Below are 24934 nucleotides of genomic sequence, written 5' to 3'. Positions count from 1 at the left end.
CTTCTACAGGTCAGAGACCATGACTGATTGTATCCTTGGTATTGTAATTATATCATTGTATATCCTTGGTACCCAACCCAGTACTTGGATCATGGTAGGTACTTGAGATATCTTTGGGAAGGACAGAGTGGTCATCAGAAAGATGGAAGCAATATGGTGTAGCAGAAAAAGCCTGGGCTTTTGAGTCAGACCCGGGGTGATCCATCCAATTTCTGCCACCTAATAGATGGGGCATCCTCTAGCCCCTCTCAACTTTTAATTTTTCTCATCTGCTAACATTATTTATATTGCTGCTTACAAAGCACTTTCATAAGTATTGGTCATTTGATCCTCTTAACAGTGCCATGAAGCAGATATTATCCCGTTTTAGAAATAAGGAAATGGGCTCTCAGTATTGACTTGTCCAAAGTTACATGGCTAGTAAGTGGCCTTGCTAGGATTTAAACTCAGGTCTTCAAATTACCAATTCTAGTGTTGTTTAGAAAAAAGAGAAGAGTGGTCATTTGAAAAGACAGAACAGGTTAGGGGAAAGGCACCAGTAGAGTGAAAAATTGTAACAGCAAATGACAGGGAGGATAGTTGATTGAGTGAGGCCTGAAAGAATGTGGATGGGGACTGGATTGATAGCCAAAGTGGAGTGGTAAAGACATTTCCTTGGTAAAGACAACACTGCCTCCTTAAAGGCAAGAGAAGAGAAGGAAAGCTGACACTATAAAGATTTGAAGGTAAAAAGGGAAATTGAAGACTGGTCATCTGATTAGCATGATGGTGGCATGGAATCCACAAAAGATGAAGAAGACGATAACTGAACAAGAGTGACCATTGATCATACAAGTTTGTAGTTGACTCATTTGACAGAAATGTGTAATTGGTTAGCTCTCTTCAGCAGCTTGGGAACAGAAAGGGGGAATAATGATGAAAGTTGCCCAGAGTCAGAAGGGTGACAGGCACTGGGTGATAGGGATTGTTTGTAGTGGCTCACCATAGGAAATCTAGAACAGTGATGAAGGTCTAGGACAGTGGTTTACAGTCTGTTCCTGGAGCCCTAAGATTTCGTCACAGTGCCTGGGTAAGGGAGATGTTGGGAGCCTTTCTCTGATATAACCAAGGTGGTTTTATCTTTTATTACTTACTGGAGTTAGAAATAAGCTCTCTTAAGAAGAAAGGATTCTTCCGCTAAGAAAGGTTTGAAAAACACTGGCCTCAAAGATCAGGTATTCAGGAGCTTAGAAGTCCCAAAGATGACTAGGAACAAAGTCATAGGAGCAAAGGAAATAGAGAAGAAAGAGCAGAGAGTGTGATTAGACTGCATATATCTGGAGGGTAGGAAAGGAAGCATAAGAACCTTATTCAGAGGCCCAGCTGACTAACTCAGAATTTATCCCAGGTTATATACATTTAAGGTCCTGGTATTCTTTTTTTTTTTTTTTTTCCTGACTTAGGTACATCCAGGAAAGAGGGTGGGGGTAGGAATGGCATCAGAGTTTAATGTTCTCAAGTGATATCTGTGATAGCATTCATGAACTAGGAATTGACCTGTGTAGTATTTTACTCAGAAGGCCACCTATGATGGTGCTGTGACATTTATTTGTAACATTGCATAAAGTGCCCACTTGTTAATTAAAAGGAATAGAAGAGCCTAAAAATTTTTATAATAATGTTTCCAGAGCAGTGGTTCTTGACTTTTTGTGGGTCATGGACCTCCTTTAACATCTTCTCAGCAAAAAAAAAAAAAGCATACAAATAGAGTTCTATACAAAATTTGGGGGAGTTCAAGGACAGCCTTCCTCCCCAAATTCTGTCCATTGAACTCAAGAATTCCAGATTTGAGTGAACACCTACAGAGAAGCATCTGATCCTGGAGGTCTGGAGTGGAGTTCCAAACATAGGTATTTCAAGATGCTTCTCTTGGAAACTGTGGAGTTTTTCCTTTATTCCTCTTTCCCTCAAGCCCTTACAGCCAATAAATCAACAAATACTGCTTTATATTTTAATTACATCTGGATCTTACCACCTCCCTGTTTCAAGTCACTCTCAACCTGGATTATGGCAGTACCCTCTTAAATTGATTTTCCTGCTTCCACCCTTGCCTCCCAGCCTCCCACAGTCCAGAGTAGTCCGTTTAAAAAGTTTTCACGTCATGTATTCTATTTTAAAGCTTCCAGTGACTTTCTCTTCTCATTCAAAACATTATGACAGCTGATATTTCATGTCTTATAGCCTATTTGGGTTCTATATGGCCCTGGCTATCTCTCTGACCTCATTTCCTATCATCTTCACTCCATGCCAACCGCACTGGCCTCCTTGCTGTTCCTCAAACATGTCAGGGCAGCACTCTCCCACCCAAGGACCTTCGTATTTGCTTTCCCCCCTTAGAACACTCTTCCAGATACTGTCGTGGCTTCTGTACTTATTTCCTTGAAGTCTTTGCTCAAGTGTCACCTCTTTAGAGAAGTCTCTCCTGAATACCCCTACTTTCACACCATCATTCTATCCAGTTTAGCTTGCAGGTTTTTTTTTTTTTTTTTTTTTTTTTTTGGCTTGTTCAGAGGACTTATCACCACTTGACCCATCTATTTCGTTTTGTCTGCTCACACTAGAATGAAAGCCTCGGGAGAGCAAGGACTCTCTTGTAAGTACTGTTGTGGCTCAAGCACTGAGAACAGTGCATATCACACAATAGGTACTCAGTAAATAGTTGTCCAGTGAGTGATAGATGACATACTAGAATGCATCTTGGAAAAGGCAGGCAGGGTGGATATGAGTCTTTAGATTATACAGGCTGAGTCAGAAGAGCTGGAAACATTTTGCCCAGAAGAAAAGAAGAGATGACCATTTTTTAGGAATTCCTGCATCAATGGCAGGTAAATAACCCCTAAAATTCTATGATTATTTGAAGCTGTAATTCCCAAATGGACATTGTATGATACTAAGCACCTGACCTAATAAAGGTTGATGTCATAAAATTACTAAAGTACTCCAATCTTGAAAGATGATGGGAAGAATTGCTCAGATCAGGTTTCCTCTATATTTCTCTGGCTTTAGAATGTATTTCTCCACCTCTACTTATCCCTTCCTTGCCTTGTAGTCTTGCGAGAATGGCCTTGATGGCAAATTCTGAGGTATAAAATCAGTATTTTTGCCAAAGTGAAAATCGTCATCCTTACTACCTGATCATTTGCAAAGGTAAAATCGTATTTTGGCCTTCTTTTCAAGGAACACCACTTTATTTTTAAGTTCATGGGTAATACTTTTCTGTGGAACAGATACAAGCAGAAGAAGGAGGTGGAGCATAGGTTGTCTGCACTGAAATCTGCTGTGGAAAGTGGTCAAGCAGATGATGAGCATGTTCGTGAATATTACCTCCTTCACCTTCGAAGGTGGATTGGTATCAGCTTAGAAGAGATTGAGAGCATTGACCAGGAGATAAAGATCTTGAGAGAAAAAGACTCCACAAAAGAGGTAAGCCTGGTCACTGCCTAAATAGCTCACAAAGCTACTGTCAGAGATTTGAATCTTCTTCAGGAGAGTAATGAAATTAAAATCGTTTCATGTTTCCATAAAATCACTGTTCTTATTAACATTAGTGGAGGAAGGCTGAAGGTTCTCTAGGATAGCTTTCTCTCCAGTTTATAGTAGTGTTCCCTAGTGCTTTCTAACCTGTAACACAGTCCTAATCTTTTGTAATTTTGTGACATGCCAGGAGAGGGGGAGTCTTCTCTGAAGTGAAAACTGCTTCTGACTGCGAGCAGTCATGACTGTGGGGGCTTCTCAGGTGTCGCTAATGATAAAGAACCTGCCTGCCAATTCAGGAGCCATAAGAGATGCAGGTTTGATCTGTGGGTCAGGAAGATCCTCTGGAGGAAGGCATGGCAACTCACTCCTATATTCTTGCCTGGAGAATCCCATGGACAGAGGAGCCTGGCAGGCCACAGTCCATAGAGTCATACAGAGTCAGAAATGACTGAAGCGACTTAGCACACATGCAATCATGACTGCTGAAGGAAGGCATAGGGAGGTGGGCCTTGAAAATCTGTGCTTGACTGTAATAAACAGGAAGAGGGATAGGATACGAATGAAGAAGAAAAGTGGAACTGGAGAAGAGAGAAAAAACTTAAAAAGAAGATAAAAGACATGAAATATGTTTTGGTTGGGGGAGAAATCAAAAGTTAACCTTACACAGTGATAGACTCACACCATAGGTCACCCAAGTATGAGACACAGCAAGGACCTCTGTATGCACAAAATGTCGGGCATAATGGTAAAGAAAACTTGGTATAATACCACTTTGGCTGTATCTGAAGACCATAACTATGTTTTGGAGCTGATTTTTCAAAATATATCAGGCTCTACTACCGATTACTTTTTGGTTCAGGATATAACATGAATTGAGTTGAATTAATCAACTAGTTGCAGGCATTTAAGTCCTCAGAGAACTCTTGCTAATTTGATTTGTACTAATTAGCCCAGGAGCTTTTGCCTCAGGGTAACATCAACCTAGTTCCTTATGTTAAAGGATCAAAGAACGAACAATTAATATTCTAAAGCTTTAAGGCCCCTTGAGTATATCTAGATGAGTGGGTTTCAAACACTATGAGGCTGGACTATTCTGGAGCCTCCTGTCTCCTTCTTTGTTTTTTGTTTTTATTCTCTCTCATTTGGTATTGGGATTGTCTGTGTAAGTGATGGAGTTACAAAGTGAACATTTCTTCTTAGACCATAGTTTGTTTCAATATGCCCCTGAACAGCCAAGATTCCTTGAAACATTTCTATACACCTATATATGAAAGATACTAACCCATTCTTCCTCTCTCCTCTCTCTCTCTCTCTCTCTCTCTCTCTCTCTCTCTCTCTCTCTCTCTCTCGCATTTAGGAACATCCACTTCTAAAACACCCTAGGGAACTCTTGACATTTATATTGGACAGGGTTTTAGCAGAAAGGTCTTAATAATTCAGCTTTAACCCTGAAAGCCAGGCCGAGGAAAGGGGCTTCAAATTCAGCTCAAGAGGTTTCAGTGGAACATGAAAGAAAGCTTTGGAATCTGCCTCTTTGGAGGGGAGTGTTTTAAAGTCAAGTAATTTTTCACTTGTGAAATGATTCCTGGGAGAGCTTTCTCTTCCTCCCTTTCCAGCATGATACTTCGGCCATCTCAGGAGAGCTAACCAACCTCCACCATTGGTATTCCGCTAATATATCTTAGAATCTGATAAGTACGGTTTTTCAAGCACCTAAAGACTTAAGAACCTGTATAGTGGGGTGGGCACAATGACAAATACACTTCTGATAATTAATTTCCTTTTTAGGCATCAACTTCTCAGTCATCTCGTCAGGACAGGCCTCCAATGAAACCGTTTGTTCTCACTCGGAACATGGCCCAAGCCAAGTAGGTGGTATTAAAAAGTGGGTTGCCTTTGCAAGCCCCCTATTTTTATGGTTCATTTACAGTGCATGAGTAACAGAATGGGCATTGTTAACTAAAGATCATGGCTTCACCTGGGGAGACTGTTTTCCATCAAAGGAATATTATCTCTTCCAATACTTTCTCTGTATCTCTCATCATCAGACATTTCCCTTACAAACTTGAGCTTAAAAATAGGCTCAAAAGGAAACCAACAAAAATAAATAAATAATTAATGAATTAAATACAGAAAGAAGGAAAAAAGAATCTAAAGAAGAATTGTAGCCCTTAAAATTGTTTCCCATTGTTTCCTTCAGCTGCAGTTCTCAAATGGTCATGTTTGCCTATCTAGGTTTTAATTCTGAGATTAAAGATTAACCTTTTCCATAAGGTTGCAGAAGATCTCCTTCCTCTGTGTATCTTTTAGACCCGCCAAGAATAAATACTCCTTCCATTATATCATCATTCTGTGGGGCATTAGCCTTTGAGATTGCTTATTGGGAGATAACTCTGGGCCTTTATCTTCTTGTGAAAACTCTTGCCTTTAATTCTCCTCCCTGGGTGTCTCTCTTCACTGTCCTCACAGGAATTTACACAACTCCTCAGAGGATAGCTGGATAGGGGAGCAAGGAAGAAACACACACAAGCTTTACCACTAAAGAGAAGAGACTTTTTAATAGTGCTGTTTATGTTTACTTTTCTAAATGCAGTGTGATTCTTGCAGAGTATTTGGAACTGGTTATCCAAGTCTGGCATCTATGACAGTGAATGACTGGTATGAACAGCATCGGAAATTTGGAGTATTACCAGATCAGGGAATAGCCAAGACAACGTCAGGTATGAAGGGGTGGGAGGCGAGTAGTTATACTACTACACTACTGGTCCCTAACTCTCTAGCAGTTAAATTCAGACCAAGTATCATTGCCCTTTAGAGCAAAAGAAATCTGAACAAAGATTCTGAGTAACAGATTCTAGTCAGTATTTTATTTCATTTATTACTAAAGTAAATAGCATGTGATTCTGGGAAGATGGAGGCAGTGAAGCAGCATAGTTTTTTAATTTTTCCATATATCATGGCATAAAAACAGACTGAACAGATAGATAGCAAAGCCAAAAATCCACAGATAGCAGTTTCGCTTCTGGTAACAGCAGAGTAGGTTGTTATCAGGTCAACCCCTCCTATAGATAACAGTTACAGACTGAGCAGAATATAACAAAACAGCTATCTGGAGGCCCTGAGAGTGATCAAAAGGAGACACAGACTGTAGGGCAGTCACCAATTAGAAGGCAATGGTACTTGGAACTTCTTGTGGGTAAGAACTTTAGCTTACTGTGTTCTTTGAGCTCAACTTGGTAATTAGATCATAGTAGGTACTTGCAGGTGTCTTTGGGAGGGAAAGATAGAGTTGGTAGTCATTAGATAGAAGCAGTATAATATAGCAGATAAAGCATGGTCAGATCTGCAGTAACCAATGACTCCTACCACTTAATAGGACAATCATAGCCCCTCTGAGCCTATTTTCCATATCTCGTGTATTATCTCACTTTATATTCTTAACAACCCCATGAAGCAAACATTCTTGTTCCCATTTTAGAGTGAGGAAATGGTATCTGAGAACTGACCCAAAGTAAACATAGCTAGAAAGTGGCCAAACTAGAATTTTAACACAGGCCCTAAAATTCCCAGTTGTAATGCCATTTCTACTCTAGCACAGAGAAAAGTGGTGATTTGAAAGGGTTTTCTGTGTTTTTATAGCTTTTCATCCATGGGCAGGCTGCAGTTGCTGTAATATGTAGGTAAATAAAACTTGGATAGAAACTTGCAGTCTTATAGTTTGAGGAATGAGAGAACAGATTCAGGATGTTTATAGCCACTGAAAACTAAGGAGATATCCCAGGAGAGAAACCACTAAGGAGGAGCCCTAATTCTCTATGTAAACCCTTCCTAAATCTCTGGCAGACTGCTAAGCTATGCATGCATAGGACTGATTCCAAGCACCCTCAGTAAGTCTAAAATAACTGAATGGATAATCCAGCTTTACCCAATGCAGAGAAACAGAACTTGGAATTTTCATTCTAGAGAAATTAAATGAAAAATAGCTAAAACAAAAAATCAGTACTTTTTACAGAATTCAGAATCTCTACAACATATCATTCAGAAAGTTTGGGATTCAATTCTAAACTACTATACAGGAAAAGAAAGAAAATGTGACTTATACTCAAGAGGAAAAGCAGTCAGTGGAGACCAACCCCAAGATGATTCTGATGTTGAAATCAGCAGACAAAGACTTTAAAACAGCTTATTTCTATGCTCAAGGGCATAGGGGAAAATATGCTTGTAATGAATGAAAAGGTAGTAAATCTCGAAAAAGTAGAAACTGTACACAAAAGATTCCAGAACTGAAAAACATAATATCTGTAGTTTAGAAATTAAAACAGACTTATAGATACAGAGGGGAAAATGGGTGGTTGCCACGGGAGAGGGAGGTTGCAGAGGTGAAATAGGTGAAGGGGATTAAGAGCTACAAAACTCACATGTGCACACGCATAGAGAAAAGATCGCAGAGACTGCCCCTTGCATGATCTTGGGCCGTTTTTGCTTATGCCAATCTGTCCAAGCAACTTCTACACAACATCAGTCTGAGCATGACTCTCACTTGGCAGCAAATTTCTATGGTCTTCATTACCTACTGGAGGGAAACCAAGGTCATATAGGTTTTATCCTATGTTATCTTCAATAGTTTTATATTTTACATTTATGTCTATGACCCATTTTAAGTTAATTCTTGTGATAGATGTAAGGTCTATGTCTTAGCTAAGACTCTGTAAATAATTTTGTCATACAGATGGACTTATCAACTCCATACTCTTACAGTCTAAAAGGTCAAACTTACCCTATGGGATAAGAGAGATGTTTAATTAATACTGATTCTTTTTTTCTCATTGCAGAAAAGGGCATTCTTCCTTGTATAAAACTTGGAAACTAGAGATAGTTAAAAAATTCACGAATAAATCTACAATTAGATAATTAATCTTAAAAAAAGAAGAGCTACAAACCTCTAGTTATAAAATAAATAAGCCACAGGGATGTAATATACAGAGTAAGGAATGTGGTCCATAATATCATAACTGTGTGGGGACAGATGGTTACCAGACTTACAGTGATCATTTTATAATATATGCAAATGTCAAACCACTGTAATGCATCTGAAACTAACGTATGTCAACTATATTTCAGTTTTTTAAAATTTAAATAAGCTTAATAGCAAATTCTGGATAGGGAAATGGCAACCCACTCCAGTATTCTTGCCTGGGAAATCCCATGGACAGTAGAGCCTGGTGGGCTACTGTCCATTGGGTCGAAAAAGATTCAGATAGGACTAAGCAACTAAACAACAATAGAATATTGGCAATGACAGAAGAAAGGGTTAAATTGAAGATAGATCAATAAAAATTAGCCAATCTGAAAATCACAAGATTAGAAAAAAGTGAAGAGTCTCAAAGACCTGTGGAAAAATGTAAAAAGGTTTACCATGTGTACATTTGGAATACCAGTAAGAGAGGAGAAAGAGAGAGAAGGGGCCATAAAAAAATTTTTGAAGAAATAATGGCTGAAATTTTCCCCCAATCTGTGAAAGACAAATTTAGATATTCAGAAATTTTAGTAAGCCCTAAGCAAGCATGTTGAATACAGTGCAAACCACACGTAGGCATGTTGTAGTCAGACTACTGAAAACAAAAGACAGAGAAAATTTTGAAAGCGGTCAGAGATAAAGTACTTATTACACATAGAAGAGCAATGATATGAATTGCTGTCACCTTCCCATTTGGAACAGTGGGTCCCAAAGATAGTGAACCACTGCCTCAATTAAACACCTCAATTTAAAAATGAGCAAAAGACCTTAACAGGCACCTCACCAAAGAAGATTATACAGACGGCAAATAAGCATATGAGAAGATGCTCAACATCATATGTCATTTGTTGTTCAGCGGCTAAGTCATGTCTGACTGCGACCCCATGAACTATAGCACACCAGGCTTCCCTGTCTCCCAGAGTTTGTTCAAACTCACGTCCATTGAATTGGTGATGCCATCCAACCATCTCATCCTCTGTCACCCACTTCTTCTGCCCTCAATCTTTCCTAGCATCAGAGTCTTTTCCAGTGAGTCAGCTCTTCACATCAGATGGCAAGAGTTTTGGAGCTTCAGCTTCAGCATAGTCCTTCCAGTGAATATTCAGGGTTAATTTCTTTTAGGATTGACTGGTATGATCTCCTTGCTGTCCAAAGGACTCTCAAGAATCTTCTCCAGTACCGCAATTCAAAAGCATCACTTGGCACTCAGCCTTTTTTTGTAGTAACTCTCACATCCATACAAGACTACTGGAAAAACCATAGCTTTGACTATATGGACCTTTGTCGGCCAACTCATGTCTCTGCTTTTTAATATGCTGCCTAGGTTTGACATAGCTTTTCTTTCAAGGAGCAAGCATCTTTTAATTTCATGGCTGCAGTCATCATCCACAGTGATTTTGGAGCCCAAGAAAATAAAGTCTGCCACTGTTTCCATTTTTTTCCCATCTATTTGCCATGAAGTAATGGGACCAGATGCCATGATCTTAGTTTTTTGAATGTTGAGTTTTAAGCCAGCTTTTTCACTCTCCTCTTTCACCCTCATCAACAGTTCCTCTTTGCTTTCTGCCATTCGAGTGGTATCATCTGCATATCTGAGGTTGTTGATATTTCTCCTAGCAATCTTGATTCCAGCTTGTGATTCATCCAGCTCTGCATTTTGCATGATGTGCTCTACATATAAGTTAAATAAGGAGGGTGACAGTATACAGCCTTGACATACTCCTTTCCCAGTTTTGAACCAGTCCATTGTTCCATATCCAGTTCTAACTGTTGCTTCTTGACCTGCATACAGATTTCTCAGAAGGCAGGTAAAGTGGTCTGATATTCCCATCTCTAGAATTTTCCAGTTTGTTGTGATCCACACAGTCAAAGGCTTTTGCATAGTCAATGAAGCAGAAGTAGGTGTTTTTCTGGAATTCTCTTCCTTTTTCTGTGATCTAACAGATGTTGGCATTTTCAGCTCTGGTTCCTCTGTCTTTTCTAAATCCAGCTTGTACATCTAGAAGCTCTCAGTTCACATACTGTTGAAGCCAAGCTTGAAGAATTTTGAGCATTACCTTACAAGCATGTAAAATGAGCGCAATTGTGTGGTAGTTTGAACATTCTTTGGCATTGCCTTTTGGGATTGAAATGAAAACTGACCTTTTCCAGTCCTGTGGCCATTGTTGAGTTTTCCAAATTTACTGACATATTGAGTACAGCACTTTAACAGCATAATCTTTTAGGATTTGAAATAACTCAGCTGGAATTCCATCTCCTCCACTAACTTTGTAGTAATGCTTTCTAAGGCTCACTTGACTTCACACTCCAGAGTGTCTGGCTCTTAAGTGAGTGACCACACCATTGTGGTGTCTGGATCATTAAGACCTTTTTTGTATAGTTCTTTGTATTCTTGCCACCTCCTCTAAATCTCTTCTGCTTCTGTTAGGTACTTGCCATTTCTGTCCTTTTTCATGCTCATCTTTGCATGAAATGTTCCCCTGGTATCACTGATTTTCTTGAAGAGATCTCTAGTCTTTCCCATTCTAGTGTTTTCCTCTATTTCTTTGCACTTTTCACTTAAGAAGGCTTTCCTCTGTCTCCTTGCTATTCTTTGGAACTCTGCATTCAGTTGGGTCTGTCTTTCCCTTTCTCCTTTGCCTTTTGCTTCTTTTCTCAGCTATTTGTAAGGCCTTCTCAGGCAACCAATATGCCTTCTTGCATTTCTTTTTTTTTGCTTGCATTTCTTTTTCTTTGGGCTGATTTTGGTCACCACTTTCTGTGCAATGTTATGAACCTCTGTCCATGGTTCTTCAGATACTCTATCAGATCTAATCCCTTGAATCTATTTGTGACTTCCACTGTATAATCATAAGGAATTTGATTTAGGTCATACCTGAATGGCCTAGTGGTTTTCCCTACTTTCTTCAATTTAAGTCTCAATTTTGGAATAAGGAGCTCATGATCTGAGCCACAGTCGGCTCCAGGTCTTGTTTTTACTCAGTGTGTAGAGCATCTCCCCATATCCAAGGACAAAGGAGAAGCCACAAGGAGGTGGTAGGAGGGGCACAATCATGTTAAAATCATATTTCATTAGGGTATTGCAAATTAAAGCAACAATAACCCCACTACACCCCTAAAAGAATGGCCAAAATCCAGAACACTGACAACACCAAATGCTGGCATGGATAATGGAGCGACAGGAACTGTCCTTCATTGCTGGTGGGAATGTAAAGTGGTGCACTTTGGAAGACAGTTTGTCAGAAACATTCTCCTCTTCTGAAATCCAGCAATCATGCTCCTTTCTATCCAGATGGGTTGAAAAGTTATTAATAGGTCCACACAAAAATTTCACACAAGTGTTTATAGCAGCTTTATTTATAATCGCCAAAAATTGGAAGTAACCAAGATGCCTTCAGTAGGCAAATGGATAGACTGTGGTATAAACAGACAATGGAATAATACTCATTGCTAAAAAGAAATGAACTGTCAAGACCTAAAAAGACATGGAGGAATCTTAAATGCATATTACTAAGTGAAAGAAGTTAATCTGAAAAGTCTTCATACTGTATGATTCCAGCTATATGACATTCTAGAAAAGGCAAAACTTATGGAGACAGTAAAAAGATCAGTGGTTGACAGGGATTAAAAGAAAGGAGGGATGAATAGGCAGAACACGGGATTTTTAAGGCAGAGAAACTATTCAGAATGATATCGTAATGGTGAATACATTTGCCCAAAACCATAGATTGTACAACATCAAGAGTGAACCCTAGTGTATACTATGGACTTTGCCTGATAATGATGCATTATTGTGGGTTCATTGATTATAACAAATGTACCACTGTGATGCTGGGTGTTGATAGTCTGGGGAGGCTGTGCCTGTGTGGGACAGGGTATATAGAAACACTGTGTACTTTGCATTCAATTTTACTATGTACTTAAACTGCTTTATTCTTTTTCTTAATATATATATTTTATTGAAATATAGTTGACTTACAATGTTTTTCAGGTACATAGCAAGGTGATTTAGTTATACATATACACATACATTATTTTTCAAATTATTTTCCATCATGTGAAAAGTGAAAGTCACTTAGTTGTGTCCAACTCTTTGTGACACCATGGACTGTAACCCACCAGACTCCTCTGTCCATGGCAAGAGTATTAGAGTGGGTTGCCATTTCCTTCTCCAGGGGATCTTACCAACCCAGGGATTAAACCTGGGTCTTCTACATTGCAGGCAGATTCTTTGCCATTTGAGCCACCAGGAACCATATTGACTATAGTTCCCTGTGCTATGCAGTAAATCTTTGTTGCATGTTTCATATCTATTTTTTAAATAGAAATCTAGCATTCTATTCATGCTAAGTCAAACAAGTAGAATCAAAATGTCATAATTTTTTTAGTTAGGCAAAAATTCATAAGTTTTATAAAATATATATATTTTACATATTTATATATGTATACAAAAGCTTTTCTACTATACTTGATAAAGGCTTGGGAAAGAACATAAAAAAAAAAAGAGATGGAGAAATTGGTAAACATAAAGTAAATGAAATGGGAGCACTGAATATGAAATAGAAAAAGTGAAACTAGATAAAAGTAAAAGATCATCATATAGTTTAGTTGTTTTTAAGCATGACTGCTCATTAGAAACATTATCTGGTGCTCTGGAGAAAAAAAGCAATACCTGGGCATTTGTATTTTTCAAAAAATTTCAAGATAATTCTGATATGCATTTGGATGGCTTTTAAAAAGTGATTTTCCATTAAATTGAAAATGGAAGGTTTCGATTTAAAGGTTTTTCCATTAAATTGTAGTTTTGGTGATATAGAGTTCTATTTTTCTGTTGACCAATCATGATACAATGGTATTAAGTGAGTAACAGTTACATAATCACAATAGTAAAAGATATTTATCAGTTCTCACATCAATAGCCAGACAAAAAAATAAAAGATAATTACAATTGCATGCCATAATGGAAACATGATTAACTTAACAATATAAAATAATTACATAGAATTTGAGGGGTCAAGCCAAGGGATGTGGTAAGTGGAAGTGCATACATGCACGTGTTTTCATCCACCCACCCAGTCTCTGTCTTTTGGTTGGTGCATTTAATCCATTTATATGTAAAGGTAATTTATTGATATGTATGATCCTATTACCGTTTCTTAATTGTTTTGGGTTTATTTTCTGTAGGTCTTTTACTTCTCTTGTGTTTCCTGCCTAGAGAAGTTCCTTTAGCATTTGTTGTCAAGCTGGTTTGGTGGTGCTGAATTATCTTTAACTTTTGCTTATCTGGAAATCTTTTGATTTCTTCATCAAATGTGAAGGAGAGTCTTGCTGGGTAGAGTATTCTTGGTTGTAGGTTCTTTCCTTTCATCACTTTAAATATATTGTGCCATTCCCTTATGATTTGTAGAGTTTCTATTGAGAAATCAGCTGATAGCCTGATGGGAGTTCCCTTCTATGTTATTTGTCGTTTTTCCCTTGTTGCTTTTAATATTTTATCTTTGTCTTTAATTTTTGTCAGTTTGATTACTATGTGTCTTGGTGTGTTCCTCCTTGGGTTTATCCTGCCTGGGACACACTGTGCTTCCTGGACTTGGTTGACTATTTCCTTTCTCATGTTACAGAAGTTTTCAGCTATTATTTCTTCAAGTATTTTCTCAGGTCCTTTCTCTCTCTCTTCTCTTTCTGGGACCCCTATAACGTGAATGTTGATGTGTTTAATGTCCCAGAGGTCTGTTAGGCTGTCTTCATTTTTTTTTCATTCTTTTTTCTATATTCTGTTCTACAGCAGTGATTTTCATCATTCTGTCCTCCGGGTCATTTATCCATTCTTCTGCCTCAGTTATTCTGCTATTGATTACTTCTAGTGTATTGTTCATCTCCATTTGTTTGTTCTTTAGTTCTTGTAGGTCTTTGGTAAACATTTCTTGCATCTTCATTGTTTTCCTGAGATCCTGGATCATCTTCACTATCTTTCTGAATTCTTTTTCTGTAAGGTTGCCTATCTTCACTTCATTTAGTTATTTTTCTGGGGTTTTATCTTGTCCCTTCATCTGGGCCATAATTTTCTGCTCTTTCATCATGGTTAACCTTCTATAATATGGTTTTTGTTTTAGCTGCTGTGAGACTGCTGCTTCTGTCAGCTCTTTGGTGGATGAGGCTAAGAGGCTTATGTAAACTTCCTGATGGGAAGGACTGGCAATGGAAAAACTGGGTCTTGCTCTGGTGGGCAGGGCCTTGCTTACTAAAGCTTTAATCCAATTATCAGCTGATGGGTGAGGTTGCACTCTCTCCCTGGTAGTTGTTGGCCTGAGGTGACCCAGCCCTGGGGTCTATGGGCTCTATGGTAGGGTTAATGGTGACCTCCAAGAGGGTGCACACCAAGCAGGACTTTCCCAGCCTGCTGCTGCCATTGCCCCTGTCCCTGTGGTGATCCCCTGCCGAACCATGCCTCCACAGGAGGCCCTTCAAGACTAGCAGGTTGTTTTGGTTGTCTCTTATGGGGTCACTGCTCCTTTCTCTTAGATCTTGGAGCACACAAGATTTCATTTATACCCTCAAAGACCGGAGTCTCTGTTTTCCCAGTCCTGTGGAAGTCCTGTAATCAAATCCCACTGGTCTTCAAGGCCAGATTCCCTGGGGATTCCCAGTCCCTTTGTTGGATCCCCAGGCTGGGAAGCCTGATGTGGGGTTTAGAACCATCACAACAGTGGGAGAACTCTGGTATTATTCTTCTGCAGTTTGTGGGTCACCTACCCAGCAGGTATGGGATTTGATTTTATCATGATTGCGCCCCTCCTGTGGGGCTTCTTCTTTGTCTTTGGATGTGGGGTATCTTGTTTTGGTGGATTCCAGTGTCTGCCTGTCAATGGTTGTTTAGCAGCTAGTTGCAATTTCGGTGTTCTCACAGATGAGTGCATGTCCTTCTACTATGCCATCTTGAAACAGAAGCCCCTTAAATTGCTTTAAATCCCCTGGCAGTACAGTGGTTAGGGCTCTGTGCTTCCACTGCAGGGGGCACAGTTTTGATCCCTGGTTGGGAAACTAAGATCCCACAAGCTGCACAGCATGACCAAGAAAAAAGTAAAATTGCTCTAAAAATAAGGTCTACTTAAAAGAAAAATAATGTAAAGAGACAAAGATATAAAGTCAATGGAGAAATTAAAAGGGAAGAAGGCAAGAAAGAATAAACAAGACAACAAAAAATATAGGAAATGAACAGAAAACCAATAGAATGGTAGATTCTAATCCAGCTGATCAGTAATTATATTAAATATCAATGGAATAAATCTTCAAATTAGAAATCCAATTATCAGACTCACCTGTATACTGTCTCCAAGAGATACATTTTCTTTTTTTAATTGAAGTGTAGTTGACATTATATTATCTTCAGGTGTACAGTATTCATTATTTTTGTAAATTATGCTCCATTACAAGTTATTACAAGATAATGAGTTTCGTTCCCTATGCTATATAGTATATCCTTATTGGTTATTTGTTATTAAACATAGTAGTTGGTATCTGTTAATCCTATAACCCTAATTTGTCCCTCCCCACTTCCCTCTGCCCCCTGTCCCTCTGTTTTACATATCCATGAGTCTGTTTCTGTTTTACATATCCATTCATTTGTGTTACTTTTTAGATTCCACATACGAGCGATATACATTATTTGTCATTCTCTGTCTTATTTTACAAAGCATAATACCCCCTAGGTCCATCCATGTTGCTGCAAATTGCAGAATTTCATTCTTTTTTATGGCTGGGTCCATTGTGTATGTGTGTATATATACCACATCTTCTTTATCCATTCGTCTGTTGATGGGTACTTGATTTGCTTCTATATATTGGCTATTGAAAATTGTGCTGCTGTGAACATTGGGTTGCATGTATCTTTTTGAATTAGTGTTTTCATTTTTTCTAGGTATATACCTAGGAGTGGTATTGCTAGATCATATGGTAGTTCTATTTTTAGTTTTTTAAGAACCTCCATGCTGTTTTACACAGTGGCTGTATCATTTACATGCTTATCAGCAGTATATGAGGGTTCCCTTTTCTCAACATTGTCTCCAACATTTGTTATTTGTAGACTTTTTTATGATAACCATTCTCACAGGTGGGAGATGATATCTCATTGTGGTTTTGATTTGCATTTTTCTAATAATTAGTGATGTTGAGCATCTTCTTATGTGCCTGTTAGCTGTCTGTATGTCTTTGGAAAATTGTCTATTCAGTTCTCTGCCCATTTTTCCATTGGGTTGTTTGTTTTTTGATGAAGAATTGTATGAGCTGTTTATATATTTTGGATAATAACCCCTTATAGGTCACCTCATTTGTAAATATTTTCTTCCATTCTGTGGGTTGTCTTCTTGTTTTGTCAGTATTTTCCTTTGCCTTGCAAAAGCTTTTAAGTTTAATTACATCCCATTTGTTTAGTTTTGCTTTTATTTCTTTTTACTTAGGAGACAGATCAAAAAAAATATTGCCACGATTTTTATGCCAGTGTTCTGCCTATATTCTCTTCTAGGAGTTTTATGGTTTCTGGTCTTAAATTTACATCTCTAATCTATATTGAGTTCATTTTTGTATATGGTGTGAGGGAATGTTCTGATCTCATTGTTTTACATGTAGCTGTCCAATTTTCCCAGCACCATTTATTGAAGAGACTGTCTTTTCTTCATTGGGCATTCTTGCCTTTTTTGTCATAGATTATTTGAACATAGGTGAATGGGTCTATTTCTGTGCTCTCTATTCTGTTTCATCAATCTATTTGTCTGTTTTTGTGTCAGTACCACCCTGTTTTGATTACTGTAGTTTTGTAGTATAGTCTGAAGTCTGGGAGGGTTGTACTTCTGGCTTTGTTCTTCATTCTCAAGATTTCTTTGGCAATTCAGGGTCTTTTGTGGTTCCATATGAATTTAAAGGTTGTTTATTCTAATCCTGTGAAAAATATCATGGGTATTTTGATATGTGTGCTCACTCAGGCAGTCGTGTCTGACACTTTGTGACCCTATGGACTATAGCCTGCTAGGCTCCTCTGTCCATGGGATTTTCCTGGCAAGAATACTGGTGTAGGTTGCCATTTCCTCCTCCAGAGGATCTTCCTGGAGCAGGGGTCGAACCCACATCGCCTACATTGCAGACAGATTCTTTACCACTGAGCCACTGGGGAAGCCCTGGGTACTTTGATAAGGATTTCATTAAATCTGTAGATTGTTTTGAATAGTATGGCCATTTTAACAATATTAATTCATCCAATCCACAGGCATGGGATATCTTGCCATTTCTTTGTAATCATCTTTAGTTTCCCTCATAAATGTTTTGTAGTTTCCAGAGTATAGTATGTTTTCCCCTTCTTGATTAAGTTTGTGTGCTGTGCTTAGTCACTCAGTCATATCCGACTCTTTGCAACCCATGGACTGTAGCCCACCAGGCTTCTGTGTCCATGGGATGCTCCAAGGCAAGAATACTGGAGTGGGTTGCCATGCCCTCCTTCAGGGGACCTTCCAACCCAGGGATCAAATCCAGGTCTCCTGCTTTGCAGGCAGACTCTTTACCATCTGAGCCACTAGGGAAGCCCAAGAATACTGAATACTGGAGTGGGTAGCTTATCCCTTTTAAGTTAAGTTTATTCCTTGGTATTTTATTCATTTTGATGCAATTTTAAACAGGATTTTTTTTGCTTTCTCTTTATGATATTTTATTATTAGTGTACAGAAACACAAAAGATTTCTGTGTATTGATCTTGTATCTGACAACCTTGCTGAATTCCTCTATTAGTTCTAATAGTTTTATTAGTTCTAATGGGTGGAGACTTTAGGGTTTTCTAGATATGACATGTCATCTGCAAACAGTGACAATTTTACCTCTTCCCTTCCAACTTGGATACTTCTTTTTTATTTTTCTTGTCTGATTGCTGTGACTAGGACTTCCAATACTATGTTGAACAGAAGTGGCAAGAATGGGCATACTTGTCCTGATCCAGAATTTAGTGGGAAGGCTTCTACCTTTTCACCACTGAGTATGAAATTGGTTGTGAGTTTGTCTGAAACGGCCTTTATTATGTTGAGATATGTTTCCTTGATACCCACTTTCAGGGTTTTTATTATTAATGCTGAATTTTGTCAAATGGCTTTTCTGCATCTATTGAGATGATCATGTGATTTTTAACCTTTTGTTAATGTGGTATATCATACTAATTTGCATATATTGAATTATCCTTGTGACTGTGGAATAAATTCAACTTGACCATGGTGTATGACCCTTTTTATGTATTTTTAGATTTGATTAGCTAATATTTTGTTGAGGATTTTTGCATTTATATTTATCAAAGATACTGGCCTGTGGCCTTTTTCTGTAGTGTCTTTGGTTTTGGTATCAGGGTATTGGTAACCTCGTAGAATGAATTTGAGAGTGTTCCTTCCTCTTCAATTTCTTGAAGAGTTTGAGGGACAGGTATTAGTTCTTCCTTATGTTCAGTAGAATTCCCCTATGAAGTCATCTGGTCCTGGACTTTTGCTTGCTGGGAGTTTTTAAATTACAGATTCAACTTCACATCTCATGATTGGTCTGTTCAGATTGCCTGTTTCTTCTTCTTTCAGTTTTGGCAGGTGTAGAGTTTCTAGAAATTTGTTCATTTCTTGTCAGTTGTCCAATTTGTTGGCATTTAACTGCTCACAGTATCCTCTTAAGACTTTTGGTATATATGTGGTTTTGGTTTTCATTTCTCCTCTTTTCTTATTTTGTTTATTTGGGTCCTTTCTCTTTTCTTCTTAATGAGCCTGGCTAAAGTTTTATCAATTTTATCTTTTTAGAAAACTAGTTCTTGGTTTCATCGATCTTTTCTGCTCTTTTGGTCTCTGTTTTATGTATTTCCTTTCTGATGTGTATCATTTCTTTCCTTCTGCTGACTTTGGGCTTTGTTCTTCTTTTTCTAATTCTTTCAGGTCATAGGTTAGGTTGTTTGAGATTTTTCTTGTTCTTGAGGAAGACCTGTATAGCTTTAAACATCCCTCTTGGAACTGCTTTTGCTATAGATTTTGATTTTGAAAAGTTGTGTTTCCATTTTCATTTGCCTCAAGGTATTTTATGACTTCCACTTTGATTTCGTTGACCCATTTGTTTTTTTAGTAGTATGTTGTTTAGTCTCCACGTATTTGTTCTCTTCCCATTTTTCTTTCTGTGATTCTAGTTTCATACTATAGTGGTGAAAGAAATAGTTGATTTAATTTCTGTCCTCTTAAATTTTAAAAAATATTTATTCATTTGGCTGCATCAGATCTTAGTTGCAACATGTGGGATCTTTCATTGCAGCACACAGGATCTTTCGTTGTGGCACAAAGGCTCTTCTTTGTGGCTCATGGACCCTTTGTTGTGGTGCATGGACTTCTCTCTAGTTGTGGCACACAGGCCCCATAGTGTGTGGGCTCAGTAGTTGTGGCACACAGCAGGCTCAGTAATTGCAGCATATAGGCTTAGTTGCCCTGCAGGTGGGATCTTAGCTTCCTGACCAGGGGTCGAACCTGCATCCCCTGCGTTGGAAGGTGGATTCTTAACTGCTGGACCACCAGGGAAGTCCCCTGTCCTCTTAAATTTGTTGAAGCTTGTTTTGTGACCTCTCCTTGTATGTGATCTCTCTTGGAGGACATTCCATGTGTACTTGAATGTGTATTCTACTGATTTTGGATATAATGTCTATTAAGTTTAACTGGTATATTGTGTCATTTAAAACTACCATTTCCCTATTGATTTTCTGTCTGGATGCTCTGTCCATTTGATGTGAGTGGGTTGGAAAGTCTCTTACTATTATTGTATTATTGTTATTTTCTTCCTTTATGTCTGTTAGTATTTGCTTCATATATGTGGGTGCTCCTGTATTGGGTGCACATATATTAATGAGTGTAATAGCTTCTTTTATTAATCCCTTTAGCATTTTATAATGCTGTTCTTTGTCTTTTGGTATAGCTTTATTTTAAAGTCTATTTTGTCTGAAATGAGTATTGCTTCCCTCTCTTATCATTTCCATTCACATGAAATGTCTATTTCCATCCCCTCACTTTTTGTGTATGTATTTAGCCCTGAAGTGAGTCTCTCACATGGAGCATATTGAAATGTCTTGTTTTTTTATCCCGTCAGCCTATGTCTTTTGGTAGGAGCATTTAGTCCTATGATTATGATATGTACTTCATTGCCATTTTATTACTTATTTTCCAGTTTGTTTGTTTTTTTGTAGTTCTTCTCTATTCATTTCTTCTTTTTGTTTCTACTGTTGTGGTTTGAATTTCTTTTGTAGTATGCTTGGGTTCCTTCTTTTTGGCTTTTGTGTATCTGTTGTAGGTTTTTTATTTGTGATTACCATATATGTTAGTTAACACATAATTATATCTACATGTTTTAAACTGGTAGTCATTTAAGTTTAAATGCATTCTTAAAGATCTACATTTCTACTCTCCTCCCTCCTTTTGTGTTTTTGATGTCATATTTTTCATCTTCATACTTATCTGTTTTTTGTAGTTGTAGTTGCTTTTACAATTTTTTTGTCTTTTAATCTACACACTGGCTCATTTAACTAATCTTTGATCCTTACTATATATTGTCTTTCCTAGTGGGGTTTTCTCTTTCCTATAGATTCTTCTTTTCCATTTAGAGAGACCTTTCACTGTTTCTTTTAGGGTAGGTTTAGTATTGATGAATTCTTTGAGTTTTTACTTGTCTGAGAAGTTCTTTCTCCTTCTAAATGGAATAATTACAAGTGGAATAATCTTGCTGGGTAGGGTGTCCTAGGGTGCAGTTTTTTCCCTTTCAAGGCTTTGAATATATAATGCCATTCCCCTCTGGTTTGCAGAGTTTCTGTGGAGAAATCGGTTGATAGCCTTTTGGGGATTACCTTGTATGTGACTCTCTGTTATTCTCTTGCTGCTGCCTTTAAAATTCTTGCTTTATCTTTAACTTTTGCTTTTTTAATTATGATATGTCTTGGTGTGGGTCTGTATGGTTTCATTTTGGGGGGGACCTTCTCTGCTTCCTGTACCTGAATATGTTTCCTTTTTCAGGTTGGGGACATTTTCAGCCATACTTTTCTTCAAGTACGTTTTTGATCCCCTTCTCTCTCCTCTCTTAAACTCCTATAATGTGAATATTGGTGAGCTTAGTGTTATCCCAAAGATCTTGTAGATTCCTTACATTTTTTTTTTTCATTTGTGTTTCTTCTCTTCTGATTGGGTGATTTCCATTATTCTATCTTCCAGATCATTTGTGCTTTCTTGTGTATCACTTAGTCTGATATTCATTCCTTGTAGTGTTTTTATTTCAGATATGAAATTATCTGTTTTTGATTGAATCTTTTAAATATAATCTGTGATCATTAATATATGATCATTCCTTGTTAAAATGATCAGTGTTTAGATCAGTTATTTTCCCTATTTCAGTTAATATTTTTTATTGCCAATGTTTCAAATTCTTTTTCTGGTAAATTGTTTCTGTTTCATTATTTATTCAGGGATTTTCTCTTCCTCTTTCAATTGAGAGCAATTACTCTGCCTTTTCATTTTACCTAACTTTCTATGCCTCTGAATTTAGGTGAAACAGGTACTTCTTATGGTTTGGAAGGGGTGTTCCTATGTGGGAGCATCCCTTTGCAGACTGTGTATGCCCAGTGTCTTTCATGGGAGAGATGGATTTGATGTGGATACTAGTCATGTCTTTCCTCGGGGTGTGCTCACAGCTATCACCTTGATAGAGGGTGTGGCTGGAGCGGAGGTGCTAGCACAGGGTGAGAAGTGGGACTTCCTCTCTGCTCAGTGTCTGTCACCACCCTGTCAGGGACTGAATCTGATCCCAAGTTGCGGGAGTACAAGTCCTGAGGGGTGAGCTTGAGCTGGCTCCATTCCCATTAAGTATGTGTTTTCCCTGCTCCCCATACTTGGGACCGTTGCCGTAAAGGAGGAGAATGCTGAGCCAAATAGGGCTTGTGTGCCTGCAGAGATCCAATGCTCTGCTTTTGTAGAGGTCTGCAGCTTCCCTAAGATGCAGCCAATGGTTGTGTCTTTTCCCCAATTGTGGCTACCCTAGAGCTAGTGCCACACTGTGACATGGAATGAGCGTGGCCAGAGCATTCTCTCAGCTTGGAGTGGGGCACCCATGCGGCAAAGTGGTTGTGGGAAACCCAGCAGCTGTGTTGCCGTCAGAAGTCTAGGCTGCTTCTGGGATGCCACTTGAGTAAATTCTGCCACTGCTACCCAGCCTGGGCTCTGCCCCAGGACCAGGTCACCTCTCCATCTCAAGGTCAAGTCTTTTTCCAGATCCCGGCCATGCTAGTTCCAGTACCACACTTGTGGCATGACGTGAACAGGGCTGGAGCATTCTTTCAGCTCTGGCTGGAGAGCATAGCATGGCTGTGCGCAGCGTGTTGCAGGAAAGCAGTAGCCTAAGCCAAACATTTCTCTGTCCTGCCTGGGGGAAGTCTACCTGTGCTCTACTAATGAGTGGAGTCCAGGCTTCTCTATGGACTTCCGTGTATCTTTTCTTACAACCGTGGTTGTACAGGAGTCTTTCTGCCAACTTCCAGTTTTTAGTGAGAATTGTTCCACGTGTAGATTTATTTTTGATGTGTTCATGGGGAGAGGTGAGCTCCATATCTTTCTCTACCCTCTTGATCTCCTATCAAGAGATACATTTTAAATATAAAGGTACAGATTGGTCAAACATAGAACCATTAAAAAAATACCATGTTAACCATAGACATAAAAAAGTTGCAATAGCTATAGTAATGTCAGATAAAGTAGACTTCAAGACAAAAGGTGTTACTGGACTCTCAAAAGGACATTTAGTGCCTTTTAGTGACATTTAGGGTCAATTTATCTGAAAGACATAGGAATCCTAAATGTGTTTGTGTCTAATAACAACCTTCAAATTACACGAAGGAAAAATTGACAGAATTAAATGGAGAAATGGACAAATCTACAACCGTAGTTGGAGATTTTCATCCTTTTCTTTCAGTAACTGAAAAAATTTCTGGACAGAAAATCAGTAAGGACATACAAGATCTGGACAGCACTGGCAGCCACCTTAGCCTCTTTGACATTTACAGAAAAATATATCCAATAACTGCAAGATACACTTTTTTTCAAATGCACATGGTATGTTCACCAACTTAGACCATGTTCTAGGCCACTGAATAAGTGTCCATAAATTTTCAAAGATAGAAATCACACTCTGTTCTCTGACTATAATCTAATTTAATTAGCAGTTAACAACAACGTACCTGGGGCTTCCCTGAAGTGGTAAAGAATCTACCTGCCAATGCAGGAGATGCAGGTTCGATCGCTGAGTCAGGAAGATCCCCTGGAGAAGAAAATGGCAACCCACTCCAGTATTCTTGCCTGAGAAATCCCATGGACAGAGGAGCCTGGCAGGCTATGGTCTGTGGTCTGTGCGAGAGAGTCAGACACAACTTAGCAACTAAACTGGGCTTCCCAGGTAGCTATCTCAGTGATAAAGAATTCACCTGCCAAGCAGGAGGCATGGATTCAATCCCAGGGTCAGAAAGATCCCCTGGAGAAGGAAATGGCAACCCACCCCAGTATTCTTGCCTGGGAAATCCCATGGCAGAGGAGCCTGGTGGGCTACTACAGTCCACAACTTACTGGACACAACTTAGGGACTAAATAACAACAATATACCTAGGAAATCCCTAAATTTTTTAAAGGTAAACAACATACTTCTAAATAACCCATCAAAGAAGAAATCACAAAGAAAATTAGGAAGTATTTTTAACTGAATAATAGTGAAATACATCAAAACTTGTGAGATACAACTGAAGCAGTGCTGAGAGGGAAGTGTGTAACTTTCAGTAGTTATATTAGAAAAAAGAAAGGTAAAATCAGTTACTAAGATATTACCTTAAGAAGTTGGAGAAAACAAGAACAAAATAAGCCTAAAGTATATAAAAGAAAGGAAACAATAAAGACAGCCTGGGGGGCATGGTTGGTGGTAGTAGTGTTGCACAAAAGTTGAACATATATATACCCCCATGACAGTTTCACTCCCAGGTATATACCTAAGAGGAATGAGAGCCTTCTATCTTCAAAAGGTTTGTACAGGAATGCTCATAGCAGCATTATTTGTAATACCCCAGAGTGAACACTACTTTAAATGCCCATACATAATAGAATGGATAAATAAATTCTGGCATATCCACACAGTGAAATACTGTTAGCAATAAGGTTAAACAGACTATAGTTCTTCAGTTATAAGTAATAACAAATATTAATTTGTTAAATTTTACAAACATCATTTGAGGGGGGGAAAAAACCACAGAAGAGCATAGAGTTCAGACACAGGTGAAACTTGTGTATGCTAGCTAAAAGCCAGTATGATGTTCACCTTTAGTGGGAGATTATGAGTGAA

At 38.5% G+C, this 24934-nt stretch overlaps 1 protein-coding gene across 3 annotated transcripts in view; it reads left to right on the top strand.

Moving 5' to 3' along the window:
- IGBP1 (immunoglobulin binding protein 1) overlaps positions 1-24934 on the top strand; it is a 40267-nt gene that overhangs the window by 6100 nt on the left and 9233 nt on the right. For all 3 annotated transcript variants that reach the window (XR_009692001.1, XM_061136986.1, XM_061136987.1), the window contains exons 3-5: positions 3267-3462; positions 5305-5384; positions 6124-6236. Coding sequence is in view for 2 of the 3 variants with exons in the window: in XM_061136986.1 (XP_060992969.1) it covers positions 3267-3462; positions 5305-5384; positions 6124-6236 (389 nt within the window). In the remaining variant the exon portion in view is untranslated. The remainder of the gene's footprint in view (positions 1-3266; positions 3463-5304; positions 5385-6123; positions 6237-24934) is intronic.

This window comes from Dama dama, chromosome X (genome assembly GCF_033118175.1).
Source record: "Dama dama isolate Ldn47 chromosome X, ASM3311817v1, whole genome shotgun sequence".
Taxonomy (NCBI): domain Eukaryota; kingdom Metazoa; phylum Chordata; class Mammalia; order Artiodactyla; family Cervidae; genus Dama; species Dama dama.
Note: the sequence above shows the minus strand (reverse complement) of the source record. Positions and strands in the feature narration are given on the sequence as shown.